Source organism: Eretmochelys imbricata, chromosome 3 (assembly GCF_965152235.1).
Source record: "Eretmochelys imbricata isolate rEreImb1 chromosome 3, rEreImb1.hap1, whole genome shotgun sequence".
NCBI lineage: Eukaryota > Metazoa > Chordata > Testudines > Cheloniidae > Eretmochelys > Eretmochelys imbricata.
The window spans coordinates 199,485,526-199,501,582 of NC_135574.1; the positions used below are offsets into that span (position 1 = coordinate 199,485,526).

The 16,057-nt window shown below is 37.9% G+C and overlaps 1 protein-coding gene across 9 annotated transcripts in view; it reads left to right on the top strand.

The window, feature by feature from the left end:
* Window positions 1-16,057, top strand: part of TASP1 (taspase 1) — a 156,995-nt gene that overhangs the window by 124,131 nt on the left and 16,807 nt on the right. For 7 of the 9 annotated variants that reach the window (XM_077814073.1, XM_077814074.1, XM_077814072.1 and 4 more), the window contains one exon: window positions 7,031-7,104. In XM_077814073.1, the coding sequence (XP_077670199.1) occupies window positions 7,031-7,104 (74 nt within the window). Of the gene's footprint in view, window positions 1-7,030; window positions 7,105-16,057 lie in introns of those variants that run through there. The other 2 variants (XR_013345774.1, XR_013345776.1) reach the window with 2 other exon arrangements.

Sequence of the window (16,057 nt, forward strand, 5' to 3'; positions counted from 1 at the left end):
CCTAGGCTCCGCCTAATCTTCTCTTAGATAAACTAAATACATTGAGCTTCAGCCTTGTACTATAAGATGTGTTTTCGAGGCCTGAAATTATTGTAGCTATTTTCTGAAACCGTTCCGATTTTTCAACCTCTTCTTCTGAAGTGGATTTGCCAGCAGTGGACACAATATTCTGGTAACTGTTTTGCTAAAGCTGTATGCAGAAGTAATATCACCTCTCCACTCTTACTTGGTAGTCACCTGTTTATGCATCCAATGATTACTTTAGCCCAACTGTGCTCTGAGAGGTGAGAGTCGATTGTTTATTTGCCATGATCTCAAAGTCTCTTTGTTTCAATACGTCCAGAATACAGTACACCATCTTGTAACACGTGTTCTTTGTTCCAAGAGTAGTCAGGAAGGAGTTACACAATAACAAAAGGAAACAAATATGCACTCAGCATAAAATCAATAGGTTGAGAACAAAATTAACCAAAACACCGAAAAGATGTGAAGAGAAGAAAATCTTTAATTGCCTACACAGCAATGCTAGAGGCCTGGGTAATAAACAAGAGGAATTGTAATTGCTTATTTATGAGCAAAAATTTGACTTAGTTGGTATTATTGAAACCTGGTGGGATGATTCCCATGATTGGAATATTAAAATCAATGGTTATAACCTATTTAGGAAGGATTGAATGAGCAAAAGGAGAGGGTTATCAAAAGTGACAGCCTGTTCCAACTCATTGATAGTGTAGAAGAAAATGTCTGGAATGCTTATGGATCAGTGTCCTAACAGATAATGTACAAGATGGGGTATTAGTTGGTGTCTGCTACAGAGCATGAAATCACACTACTGGATAGTATGACCAGCTCCTAAAGCACCTATCTATAATCTGTGATGGTGGGGAAGTTTAGTGATCATAGGGTGAGGAAGACTTCAATCTGAATGACATATGCTAAAGGTCTCGTGCTGGCAGTCCTAAAACATCCTTAGAATTTCTAAGTACTAGAAATAACAATTTCCTAACAAAGTGTTGCATACAGCATGGGGGAAGTCTTTATTTAGAGCTTGTCTTGACCTGAGGAATTGATCAGAGAACTGAAAATTAGTGATAGTTTATGTAGATGTGATCATGACTTTATCACATTTGGTATGTGTGAACAGAATAAAGTCCAAACCTGTAATATATATACTTGATGCTTTGAAAGGGCCAGTTTCACAGTGCTTAAAATAATTGAGCCAGATCAGATGGGAGGAAGAATTTAAACTGAAAAATGTGAATGATAATTGAGAATTGTTTAAGAACGTTTTACTAGATGCCCCAAAAGCCACAATTGAGAGAAATCCATGCAGCTTTAAAAAACAAAAAACACATAGTGGCTTAGAGAGGAAGTGAAGGCAGCTTATATGGAAGAAATGGGAAATTGATAGCTTCTGGTTTATATTCATTACTAGGAATTTGTATTTTAATGAGGAGGTAGACTGTAAGGAAATCAGAACTGATGGAATTGAAAAAAAAACAGAATCTGTTCAGGTTAAAATCACCGGGGGGGGGGAAGATAACAAAGGCTCCATTGGGATAGCACTTGGGGTCTGCTATAGACCTCCAGGATCTGATTTGCATATGGTTAGAGACCTCTTTAATATTTTAAATGAAATGAATACTTCTGAGAATTGTGTGATTGTTGGAGACTTTAATTTCCCACGTATAGACTGGAGGACAAATGCTATTAATAATGGTAGATCCCAGATATTCCTGGATTTGGTAGCTGACGGATTTCTTCAGCAAATAGGTACCAGCCAACAAGAAGTGATTCCCTTTTAGATTTAGTACTCGTAAGTAGCGAGGACCTCATAGAAAAACTGGTTGTAGAGGAAAGGCTTGGTTTGAGTGAACATGAGCTAATTCAGTTTAAACTAAATGGGAGGAGAAACAAAAATAGGTCTGCAACTAGGGTCTTTGATTTCAAAAGGGCAAACTTTAAAAAATTAAGGGAATTTGTTAGGGAAGTGGACTGGACTGAAGAACTGAAGGATCTGAATGTAGAGGAGACTTGGAATTACTTAAATCAAAGTTGCAGAAGCTGTCTGATGCCTGCATCACAAGCAAAGGGGAAAATGTGCAGGGAAGAGTTGCAGACCAAGCTGGATGAGCAAGCATCTCAAACTGCTTATTAAGAGAAAGCAGAACGCCTACAGGAAATGGAAGATGGGAAGGATGAGTGCGGTGTAAGCTACCTCTTGAAGGTTAGAAAGTGTAGGGGGAAAGTGAGAACTCCCAAAAGCCAAAGAGAGCTTAAAGTTGCAAAGGAAACTAAAACCAATAGTAAATTATCTATAGCCATATAAATAAAGAGAAAACAAAGAAAGAAGAAGTGGGGCCACTAAGCATTGAAGATGGGTTGGAGGATAAAGATAATCTAGGCATGGCCCAACTCCTAAATGAATACTTTGCCTCAGTTTTTAATAACGGTAATAAGGACCTTAGGGGTAGTGTAAGAGTGGCTAATAGAAATAAGAATAGGGAAGTAGAAATTATCACAGCTGAGTTGGAAGTCAAACTCAAACAGCTTAATGAGACCAAATCGAGGACTCAGATAATCTCCATCCAAGAATATTAAAGGAACTGGCACTGCTATGGCACTCATCAGCATAGTGTCAATGCTTCACAGATAGCAATAAAATTATCTTCACAACCACCCCTGTGAGCTGCGCAGGTCTGTATACCCATTTTACATATGGAGAATTAAGGCACAGAGGAATCAAGTATAATTGACAAAATATCCACTAATTTGGGGTGCCCCCACTTGAGACACCTATGGCCTGATTTTTAGTAGTACTTAGCATTTTTCTAACACTTTATATATTCAAGGCACAGTTCCTACTGAATTCAGTTGCAGTTATGAGGCTCTGGACTTTTGCAAATCTGATTTCATGTGTCTCAAATTGGGCACCCAGAAAATGAGGAATTCTCAAATAGTGGCCAACTGTGACAGATTTTAGTTTGTGACTTGCTCAACATCACATAAAAATTCTGGCGGAGATAGAATGTGAGTATGTTATTAATAACAACAAGAATTAAACTCTTTAGAACAGGAACAGTTTCCGTTGTGTTTATGTAGTGCTTAGCACAGTATGGGCTGGTCCATGACTGAGGCTTCTAAGTACTATAATAATAATAATAGATAATAAAGGTTGCATGGGCAACCTTAATTCTAGCATGTGTTAACTCTTGAATGCTTGATTCTGCAACCTTAATTCTGTTTTAATGTAGTTTTTGTGTGTGTAATTTTTGAGCATTTAAACAAAGCAAAAATGAATAAATTTAAAAGGTTTCCACCTGAATATCTCCCATCTACTGCATGGGTCATCTGTAGGTTTGGGATCTATAGATCTCCACCATGGACCACTGCCATTTGCGGTAGTGAACCAGCTACTAGCAGGGGATGACTAGTATCAGTTTTCAGTGGGATTCACAGATATTTGATGTGAGAGGAATGTTGAGACTTGGAAATCCTGGGTTGAATTCCATGTGATGCAGGGAAGTGTTCTCTAGTGCAGTGGTCTCCAAAGTGGGGTGCGCAGGACTATCCGTGGGGGTGCGCAGCAGGAGGAGTGCTGCTGAAGGAACGCCGCCAGCACGGAGGCAGCAGAGCTCCTGGTTCTTTGATTCTTTGGCGGCACGCTCTCCTTTTTTTTTTTTTTTTTTTTTTTTTTTTGCTGCCCCAGAGCTGTAGTATGAAAGGTTGTCTCTCTCACCAGCAAAATCATAGAATCAGAGGATTAGAAGGGACCACGAGGTACCAACAGAAATTGGGCCAGTAGAAGAAGTTACCTCACCCACCTTGTCTCAAAGATATTTTTTGTAATTTGCCATTCTTCAACTGGCCAAAGAGGTCAGACTAACACGGCTGTTACTCTGAAACCTGTCTTCTAACAGTGGAGCACACTGTCCTTACTGCATTTCCCAGACGTTGCTATCCCAAGAAACCAAAGATCTGTGAGATGAATCCTCATGGTTCTTCTGACACTATATTGGATGTAAAGGAACAGTGGGTGATATGTCATAGAGGGACATAGGGAGGTTTTTTGCGGGGAGGAGTGTCTTTTTGGCACATAATAGTTTCTTAGCATTGATATTATAACAATTCTTCGAAAACTGCTAGAGAAACAATGGGAGGCGTTCTTCTGACTTTTTAACATGTTAATGTATTTATAGCTTGATTTTTTCCAAAGACTGTGATCATCCCTCCCAGTGATGTCAGTTGTACCTCTATAAGGTCAGCACCTTTGATAATCAGGCCACTTGTTGTTAGTCAACCATTTAAAAAGTCAAAACTATTAAAATATGTAATTCCTGAGTCAAAATTGGGTATTGCTGAACATATGCAAGATCTTGTAAATGCAGTTTACACTTCGCAACACAAAAAATGGATGAATTAGCAATAGGATTATATGCTGCTGTAAGAACTTGACATTACTGACATGTAATGGGAAGTATGCCAAGAAATCAACACTGTCTGCATGAAGGAGTTAATAGAACTAAAATGTAAGCATGAGGAGACATGAAAGAACAGCATGTGACATTGTATGTGAATTAAATTAACCTTTCACTTAACACATTTGGGAGCAAGATTAATGTCTTGTGTCTGAACAATATTTAACAATAGTGACAAGTCTTCCCTTTCAAACATCTTAGTGCTGTCACTGTCATTATTCAGTGATGATATTTACTTTTTCCTTGCACCCCATGCCCTTATCATGTATTCTAGTGGCAATTTATGGAGATTCACGTCTGCAACTCACTTTGTATCAAGCTGAGAATGTACCCTTAGATTTGTATTAAGATTATTTTGTCCTTCTGCATATCTAATTACCTGCATGATTAACTAAGTTGACTATACTAAACAATTACTTTGGCTATCTGAAAATTTAAATTAATCTTAATGTCATACTATCACATGGCACTGATGCATCTTGCTTTTGTAAGCATATGTTTCAAGCGATAATGAGCAATATTAAGGTTGGTACTCTCGCCTCTTAAAAATTCTTTAAAATTATAGAGGAAAAAATTAATATAATTGAACTTCTTAAGTCAAGGTCAAAGGCTTCTCCAAAGATGTTTTCCTATTGTACTTTTTCCAAGTTCTATCAGTGGAGGTAAGGGTCTTGGGAATTTCTAAAGTAGAATCAGATTTTTAAACTGCATAATTCAGATGACATTGTTAGATATAAATCAGCATAGATATAAAGATCCAAAAGGGATCTACTGTGCACTCTCAGTTCTTGAAGAACAACAAATTATTTTTTTACAAATGACAAGTCACATGCTGGATATTCATATAAGTTATTGGTTTTGTGTGTCTTTTTTTTTTTTGTGTGTGTGTGTCTTTCTTTTTTTCTTAAAGAGCTGAAATAAACATACAAGGAAAGTTGAGCATTTTTGGTTTTAATGAACTGTGCTATTCCGGGGAATCTGTTCAGAACAGTGAATTTACATACATTTGAGATCTTGATTTTAATTCTAGCACTTCGAGAAACTAACACTATCTGCAGCTTGAAGAAACTCATCATGAACACACACACAGCAACTCAGCTGTGAAGGTGCAGTAGTAAAATTCACAACTATTATGTAGAACGTAGGTGGTGGACAATAAAGGCTAAAACATCCTTAAAACTTAATTAACAACACTTTACACATTCATTTATAACAGTTATCAGCATTCATCCTTTTGTATTCTAAGTGTATCCTGTCTAGTCTTTCTCTGCACTTTGGAAAGTAAAGTTAAAAAATGAAATGAAATTAGTTGTCCAAAAGGAGCTAATTGCCTACTTCACCTGTAGCTGAAACTTTCCAGTGTTTAAGTCTTGTTTTCAAATTCAGTTACTCAATTTCCTTAAAGAAACGGTGATTATTTAACTGCAGTCACTTATCTATTTAGAAAACTCCACAGATAGCAATAGTATAAAAAATTGCAATTTTTTTTAAAACTGGAAATGTCTGTGGAAAATAATGATCTGGGAGAACTAGTGCAGTCCAATTGTGATCCTGTTTTCTTATATTTGACAGTCTGTTAAGCAGATTGGCAAATTCCCTAATTAATCAATTATGGGGGAGTGAAGGACGGATCTAAGTATAGAACTCCTTTTTCTCTTATTGTTTGACTTGCACAGGTTCTGGCAATATCTTCATCAAAATCCTCAAATTGCTTTTCTAGAATTGTCTGAATTTAAAAAGTGTTCTTTGGGATTAGTGGATGAATGTAAATGTTCCAAAGACCAATTATATTTAATCTTAGATATTGAACATTACATTTTGATGAACCCAGACTTCAAGTTCATTAGACAGGTGAAGAGTTCTTAGTATCTATTTGATTTCTGTTTTGTACTGGAGAAAGATTTAGTTGTTTTAACACATTATTCTTTGATAGCAGGTAAGTAATCCAAAAGAGTCTGCAGTATACTACATATATTACACAAAGTAGAGTTTTATGAAACTGAGCTCTGGACAGCAGAAACACTTGATATTTTTGTCACAAAAATTATACGTTTGAGTAGAAAAAAGTCTATCACAGTAAATAGGGATTATCCAGTACTAAGAATAAATCATTTTGACAGTTGAAAATTTTGTTAAGCAAGCGAGAAAAAGTAAAGTGCAGTAATATACTTTATATATGTCTGAATTTTAACTTTAAAGAGACATTCGCAGTTTTTAGAAATCATACTGTAAAAAAAAATTACCTACCTTACAAATAACACCTTACATAAATACAACTTAAAAATGCATGCTACTTTTCACTATATATGCCATTTATTTCTGGTTACTACAGTATTTATTTGCAAATACTACAGGGAGTGCTTAACTGCTACTTCCACTGGAATTACTTTTTTTCTTGTAAATAATTCTGTTAAATTTTTATAAAAGCACCAAACCTAAACTTTAAGCTAGGTTTGAGTTGTCCCTTTAATTTCTGATTTTGTTAAAAGTGAAGTTTTTCTACACTTAAAATGAATGCATTTATTTGTGACTTGTTACATTTTTTCTTATAGTGGAGTTCTTGTGGAGTCATACAACAGAGAGCATGTGTGTAGGATATATGTCAGCACAGGATGGCAAAGCAAAGGTAAGCTATAAGGAATAGGTTGTGACCTAAAAACTTCTACAATGACTTTAATTTTATTTTGAAGTCATGCGAAATAACTCAGTGTTGAAATATTATTTTAAAAGCGACATAATATAAGATTCAGTTTACTCGATTATCTGCAACCTTGCCACTGGTGGAGTGCTTTCTGCTCCTTGGCCAGGCTAGTGACCAATACTGTTAACACAAAACAGCCTTAGGATCAGACTTCTATAAAGGTCTGCAAGGAAAAGTTGTAATAATGAATTAAGGAAAAAGAAAGCTATGCATTCGTTATGAATGAGTGCATATTTTAGCATTCTGCCTGGACTTGAGTGTTCAAATCAGCTATCTCACTGGTAGTTTGCCACTCTTGGTCATTTTGATAGTGCTTTTCATTGGTGATGTGCCCTGTGTTCATTTGATATTTTAGATTTGTGTAGCTAATGTTTAAACCCTTCCTACTTCCCTTTATAGGGGGTTACTAACAACTCTGACTTTTACATTTTTGTATTTTTAAAGCCTTGCATATTTAGATTATGATAAATCTCTTATCATTTAATTAAACTGTTTATCTGATCTTGATCCTGGCAATATAGATTGAAAACATGAATCAAAAGAAATTTACTGCTACATGTCGAAAGGAAGAGTGAAGCAGAATAGGAACTCTTCTGCTTTTAGATAAGTTAAGTAAATGGATGCTGTTTGATTATTTTTTTTAAGCATTCTAATGAGAATGAGACTTTAGACTATACTCTAGTACATAGTGTTGGGTATCTAGACATCAAGTGCATTGAATTTCCTCTTTTCACCATTTAAGGTGATCATTATTTATAGCTTCCATAGATGTGCTTGGTGCCTGACAGTTGCATAGGAAAAACACCTTTCGCAGAAGTGGTTATGTAAAGGCAAGGTCTACGGCAGTTTTATACAGATTTAGCTGTTTTGATTGGGGTGTGATATTTTTAAGGAAACAGCTATACTGAAAACTGCTAGTGTGGGTGCAGTTTATAGAGGTGCCTTATATCAGTATAGCTTGTTGCCATTCACTTACAGGAGTAGCTATGCCAGTACAACTGTATTAATCCTAGGTGGATTGTACTATTTTAACTATACTGGTGTAGTTAGATGTTACAGTTTTTGTGTGATAACAAGCCCTTAGGCAGATAATAGATGTAAAAATTGAAATACCCCATGACAGGTTGGAAATGGGAGGAGCGGGTATAACACAAAAAATCCAAGCTTATTCCTAGGATCCTTTATCATAAAGAATTCAGATCAGCTTGGCAGTTTCTTGGATTTTTAATATAAGATTTTGGTTTTGCCCACATAATTGGGTATGAGACGGTGAGAACATAGCGTAGTTGAGTGTAGCAATGGAAAGTGAAACAAAAGAAAGGGATATGCCATATAGGAGTGATGTGCCATGGATGAGGACAAGGCGAGCTGTTTTCAGGCATGGGGCGGTTATGGGGAGAAGACTGGAGTTGTGAGTGAGAGGCAAATGGGGCATTCTGGAGAGAAGTGTGGGCAGAGCATACAGTGTGAAAAGGAAAGCAGAAGAAGGTGAGATGCAGGCAGGAACAGAGCTGCGTAGAATTTGAACATGAGGATGAGTACAAATTGATGTGGAAACAAAACTGGAGAAGGAACTTGGTGAGAGAGGGCGGATCAGTTTTACAGCTAGAGAGATGAGATGATTTGATGAGAGCCCAGATACTTTGGGAGAAAGTTAGAGAGATGACCCCAGTAACTGTGAGCCTGAGTGATCAGGGGTGTAGTTCAGTTATCAGCAGTGTTAAAGGGGGGGAGGAGAGGGTTCAGAAAGACGTTTGCTTTTTGCTGTGGTTAATTAGTGAGATGTCAAGGAGGACAATTTCTCCCTTCTATGCAGTCCTGTATTTCTGTCTGAGGTAGATTTACAAGTAATTATCACAAATGTGGTATTTGAAACCATGGGAGTAGATGAGCTCATCTGAGGAATAAGTATGTAGAGAGAAACAAAGAGAAGGATACCAACAGAGGCTATGTCTACACTATGACCCAGGGGTGGGATTCCCCTGCCAGGTACACATACTCCTGCTAGCTCGCATTGAGCTCGTGCAAGTATAATTAGCAGTGTAGTCACCGCAGCACCAGCAGTGAGGGCACGGCTGAGCTGTGCCGAACCCAAGCCCACGTGAACCGATGAGAGCTACAATGAGTAAGTGTACACGAGCAAGAGAATCACATCCCTTCGCTTGTAATGTAGACAATAACCTGAGGGAAAAGGAGGAAAAGCAGCTGTTTACAGAGATGCTGACACAGCAGCCAATGGTGCACTCTTTTCTATGGCACAAGTACAGCTTATTTCCTTGGATAATCAACTGGAGAGAAATGTAGTGTCACTGAGTTCTTATTTATTTTAGGTTTTTTTTTTTTTAAAGAATCTAGTTTCTCAAACTCAAGTTGGTGAAGCTAGAACAAGCCCAGCTGCAGATGTTCCAGAATCAGCAGTTGTGAATGTATAAACCTGCTTCATTCTTTATATTTTTGATCCTGAAATATAGTCATTAAAAGAAGTGAAATGTTAAATTATATTAGAAATAAAAGCTGATTTTGTTTACACAATAAGGCTCCTGGAGCTGGTGTGCGGAAATGTTTGTTCCTAGCTAGTGGTAGCCTACTGAAGTCTTTAGTATTTCAAATGAAATCTGATTAGTAATGAGCACCGGCAATACAGTGCCATACCCAGAGACGTTTTCCTACTTGCAGTTGCATCGTTTGACATCTGGTGTACATTGTTTTCATATTGCTGGTAAATTCTCCAGCTGGTAATCTTGATTGGGCTGACAGACACAGCTGCTTCTCTCGGTTCACTTTTAAATTATGTTTTTGACCTTCATTGAAGAAAGTTAATCCCTCTCCCTTTCTTCCTCCTTTGAGCCTGTGGCTGCAAATGCTTTCCAGAGAAAAACCACAAATGCCTTGGCTGCCGACTTCTATTGATCAAAAAATAATCTTCTGTCATAAAGGCTGGAATTTTGTTGTATTGCAAGTAAGGCTAAGTCATAGAAGGAAAGCCAGGCTTGAAATAGAACACAGTGTATTGCAAATAATTTTTTTTCTTTAAAAGAGTAAATATTTGGCAAACTTAACATTACCTGGCTGCTGTGAAAAAATAATGGTATTAGTGACATAAAGGTACAGGATAGCCATGTATAAAACTCCAGAAGCAAAATGGTCAAGCAGGTAGCATAAAATTGACTTGCTTCCCTGTTTATCCAAGTTTTTTTGCAGCCTTCACTCATCCTGGGCTAAAGTCTATTCTGAAGTCAAGTGGTTCACATCATGACCAGCCAAAGGCTCGCTGTTAATGATTGAGGAATTCACAGGCAGTGCACATCAATGCAGCAAGTCCATTGGTAGAAACATTTTGTAAAATGATAAGTTATTAAGAGTTGTAAAAGGAACACACTAATATTAAAATCATAATTATGTATATATTTATAGAATAATAGGTTAAGGGTCTCTTCTAGTCTTAGATCATTTAGTCTGACTTCCTGTGCGTCATAGACATTTCAATGTCACATAGCTACCCTGTACTGAGCCCAAAAACATTTGTGTTTGGTTCATGCTTACCTTTCAGCAAGACATCCAGTCTTGATTTGAAGAGATGGAGAATCCCCTCTTCCTTTGGTTATTTTTTCCAATAGTTAATCTCCCTCACTGTTAAAAAATTGTGCCTAATTTCTAACTTGAATTTATCTGGCTTCAGATTCCAGCCAGTGATTCTTGTTATGCCTTTCACCACTTGATTGAAGAGCCCTTTAGTGCTCCGTATTTTCTCCCAGGGAAAGTACTTATACATTGTAATCAAGTCACCTCTCAATATTTTGGTAAACTAAACACTTCGAGTTCTAAGTCTCTCAATGTACAGCCTCAAATCACTTGTGTGGCTATTCTTTGTAACCCCTCCAATTTGTCAACATCCTTTTGAAAATGTGAACACCAGAATTGTTGACAGTAGTCTAGTATGATGGCATGTCTATACTTAAAATGTTGCTGCAGCGCAGCTGTAGCCCTTCAGTGAAGATACTGCCTACGCTGATAGCAGGGCCTCTCCTATTGGCATAGGTATTCCATCTCCCTGAGAGGCAGTAGCTAGGTCAACTGGAGAATTCTTGGGGTTAGGTCAGTTTAACTGTGTCACTTAGGGGTGTGGATGTTTCACACCCTTGAGCAAAGTAGTATACCAATCTAATTTCCTAGTGTAGAACAGGCCTCAGTCTCACAAGCGCTCTCTACAGAGGTAAAATCACCTTCCTGCTCCTCTTCACTGCTTCCTTATTGATACATCCATGCATCTCATTAGCCCTTTTTGCCACAGCATCCCACTGGGAGCTCATGTTCAGTTGTCTGTCCACTATGACCCCTAAATCCTTCTCAGAGTTGCTGCTTTCAGGATATAGTCCTCCATACTTTAGGTATGTCCTGCATTCTGTCTTTCTAGATGTATACATTTGCATTTGTCTGTATTCAATTGCATTTTGTTTTAATGGGCCCAGCTCACTAACCAATCTAAGTCATTCAATATCACTGACCTGTCTTCATCGTTATTTACAACTCCACCAATCTTTGTGTTAACCACATATGTTATTGGCAGTGATTTTATGTTTACTTTCTGATTTCTGATAAAAAATGTTGAATCATGTCAGGCCTGGTACCCATCCCAGTGGAACCCAACAAGAAACATCTCCATTAGATGATGATCCCCCATCGATGACTATGTCGTGAGATCTCTGAGCCAGTTTTTAATCCATTTAACGTTTGTTTTCATATTGTATATTGCTATTTTTTTATCAGAATGCTGTGTAGTAAGTCAAGTCAAATGCCTAGCAAAAGCCTTAAGGGTATTACATCTATGTAGTTATCTTAATGAACCAAACTTATAATTTCATTAAAGAATGAAATCAGATTTGTTTGACAAGACCTATTTTCAATAAAACCATATTGACTTCCATTAATTATATTCCTATACTTTTAGTTTTTATTAATTGAAGTCCATATCAGCTTTTCCGTTATTTTACTCAGGATTGATGTTGGGCAAGTTACCCTGGGTCATCTACTTGCCCTTTTTGAATATTGGCACAACATTTAATTTTCTGGAATTTCCCCAGTATTCCAATATTTATTAAAAATTTAGCAACACATTAGAGATCTCCTCAGCCAATTCTTATAGGAATCTTGGGTGCAAGTTAACCAGGCCTACTGATTTTTAAATGTTTATCCCTAGTAGATGCTATTTAACGTCCTTCTTAGTTACCAATGGAGTGGAAAATACTTAATTCTCCTAGTTTTATATGAGTAAATCATCCTACTTCTTTACAAATACAGAACAGAACTATTTACTGAACAATTTTCCCTTCATTTGCATCATTAACAATTTTACCATCTCCATGTAGTAATGGCTTCATACCACTGCTAGGATCTCTTGTTCGAAGTATACTTAAAAATTCTTCTTTATCCTTAGTTCTCCCAGCCATGATTTTTTTTCCTGATGTCTTTAGCTTCCCTTATCGATTTTGTACACTTTTCTGATTTACATGGAGTGCTGTTTATTTTCCCTGTCTTCCATTTACTTTATATATACAAATTGCTGTCTTCACTTTGCCACCGAACTAGGATGGGCTTTTAGCCTAAGTTTTTGTCCTCCTTGATTGTGGACTTTTGGCCATCTAATAAACTTTTCATAAAGGAGTCCCAATTTTCATTCATATTTTTCAGTCTAAACTTTTCTTCCCAGTCAATTAAGTTCAAGATTTTTCTCACTTTGGGAAATAAACCCTTTTGAAGTGCCAACTATTTTGGTACTGTTCTGTGCCCATATGGAATGTAATCAAGTCATGATCACTGGTCCTGAGGCCATCACCAACTTCAGTCAAGCAATAAATTAATCTTTATATGTCATTATGAGATCCAAAGTAGTTACTTCATGTTGGGGGCACTTCTGCTTGTGTTAGAATATTATCTTCTTTAATTTTTAGAAAAGCATTTTTGTAACTCAAGTTAGACGTTTGTAATAAGGCATTTGATCGAGCCTATAACAGTAGTTCATCTCCTGTGTGTTTTCATGAACTTGTTTCTGCAGTAAATGGAAAAAAACAAACAAAAAACTTTGAAACAAAAAGATGCACACTCTTCAGTGGTGGTGTAGCATTATTAATTGCTTTTTTAAAAAGGGAGGAGGGAATTGCAGGACTTTGGCTAAAAAGTCCTGAAACACAATACAGCTACAGTTTACAGAATAGAAAGCAGCCTTGGGGTCTAGATATATTTTTGTTCTAGCAAACAGCTCAGTTTGGTTAGTCTGTTTCCTCAAGTACCCAATATAATCTCAGGACTATTTGGTATGTATAACTCAACAAATTATAGTATTGTTAGATATTTAACAAGTGATTACTGAATATTATTTCAGAGAAACAATTAAATATAGAACGTTATGAATGGAAGGAGAAATATGCCTGTCTAGTCCATCCATGTTGATACATGGTCTTCTTGTAAATGCTTCCTGATTGAATTGGACTATTGTTACCTTAGGGCTGGTGTCCGCTACCGGGGAGATGGACGCTGCTGCAATCCAGCCTGTCTTCTAGCTCAGTATCGTAACTATCTTATACAGGCTGCAAAGTAGCTTGGCCTTAGCCAGATGGGACATTCCTCTGCCAATAGTAAGGGTCATACACCTCTACATGTCTGTTAATATTTTCATTAGATTCCTGCCCCTCGTGAGTGTTCTATCTAAAGCAGTATGTATCAGAATTAAGTGCCACAGAATGGAAAAGGGCACCCATATTAGAGAGGATGCTGAAGGGAGTTGTGGGACTGTCTTGCCAACTACCCCTACTAAGCCAGGAGAGGGGAAGATCTGACTTATCACCACAGCCTCTTGAACACCTGATGGCCCGTGGTATCAAGGCAGCTAAGAGATCAAACTTTATCGTTAAGGACAGTTTTTGATTGTCTGTAACCAGCAGAAAATTATTGACCCTGGCTGTTTGTGCCAGAAAGCAATCTGAAGCATGACTGAAAGATATAAAAGGAACCAATCAAGTCCAAGTGTGCCTGGAACTGCCAAGCAAGCATCTCAATTACCCTTGTCCAGAAAGAGAGGAGACTGATCAGTTATTAACCAAAATGTTTAAGTTCATAAAGGTTTGTCCATTGCTCAGAATTTGTTCAATGTGAACATGAAGGGCATGCCACCCAGTTGGAATGAGGCATTTACCACCTCCCTTGGCAGGACAGCCAGGACCTCCTGACTGGTCTTTATCACCAGGAGGTCCATAGGACCATCCTGCGTGTAGTGGGTCAGAACTCCCTAACCATCTCCTACATCTTAGCTAGAAACATTGTCCACGTCCTCTTTATCCAGCCTGCCCTGATGTCCTCACAGCAGTGGGAGCCAAACCTCTCCTTATGAAATTGACGTTCCCTTTTTAAACAGCCATTAGAAGATACTACAACAAGCAACTGCATATGTTCTGAGACGGCAAACAATCTGTTCTAACTCGGATGAACAACCTAAAATAACTCTGCCACATAGTAGTTTGTAATAGAAGTGACCAGAGAAACTTGGCTTCCACCACTGGATTCTAGAAGATGCAAATTGAAAATAGTTATGTGGCTAGGTCCCAATCTACAGCAATAGGTGAAAAAATATATACCTCAGGCTCCATGGATTCATTTACACCAGGAAGCAAAGAGAGAATCGCCATTACAAACTGTTTCCTATTTTGTTTTTATTATTTTAATTGCGGTGGATTCTACCTAAAGCAGGGCTGTTTTTCTGTTAGAGAGTTGCTATAATCAGAATTCTTTTCAAGACTCTAGTCTTCAATAATTGTTCCCCTGCAGCTGCCTAGGTGCAAGGTGAATGCAGATTTGTTTTGCCCTCTTTTTGCCCATGGATAGCCTTTCTCTTTTTTTGCTTTCCCTCCTTCTTTGGGTCAGCAGAGAAGGTGTTAATGTCCTAAATATAGGCACTAAATATGTGGAAATGCCAGTTTAAAATACGTCCAGGCTGTCTTCATTTGCTGAATAACTGATGTCTCAGACTTCTAGAACACATGGCCTCATGCACTTATGTCACGTAGCATGCCAGACTTCACCTATGTTCCGTTCAAGGCTGGCTGAAATCAATATGCATAGGCATGATGGTCACAGTCTCACAAAAAGTCTTCTCCTCATTACACTAGTAGCAAGTCCTCCTTAAGATGGCAATGGAGTACCCTTCTCTACACTTTATCTGCCAAGATTCTGGTGACAGACTTCTCTACTTAGGGGTGGGGGACTGTGACAGAATATGCCCCTGTGTTCACACCCTACACAACATTGTAATAATGTTTGTAAAAAGTAGGCCTTGTGATGTATCCTTTAAAAATTCATAATTTGCTGATCGATATCATGGCAAAGTGCACATAGCAGCATTATATGTGAAGTCATAAACATAAGATGAGATCGTGACTAAAAGTGTTTTCCCCAGAGAAATCTGGGGAGTGGCCAAATCAGTTCCTCAGAGACAAAGGGCAAGCTGACGCCTTAGCCCAGTGTAAAGAAGGCTGATGGACCGTTATCTGCTAAGAGGCCATTCTTTGGCAGGGCAGGGGCAAAAATCTACATCTTAGCAAAGAAGCAGCAGGGAGTTTCCTTTCACACAGACTGCATGTCACCTTGCTCCCAGCTGGAAATGCTTCTTAAAGGGGGGGCAGGACTATAAAAAGAAGGGGCAGACACCCCTCTCTTTCCCTGCCCATCACATTCTCTGCACCTGAAAAGACAAAGGAGACAGCCGTTGGGGGAGTTTGGTCAGTATGACTGCTGAAAGCATGTGCTGAGAAAACTTTGCTTTGAATCCAATATAGTTTGTTCAGTTAGGCACCAGTAAACATTTTCTCTTTATTTTTTTTGTAATCAT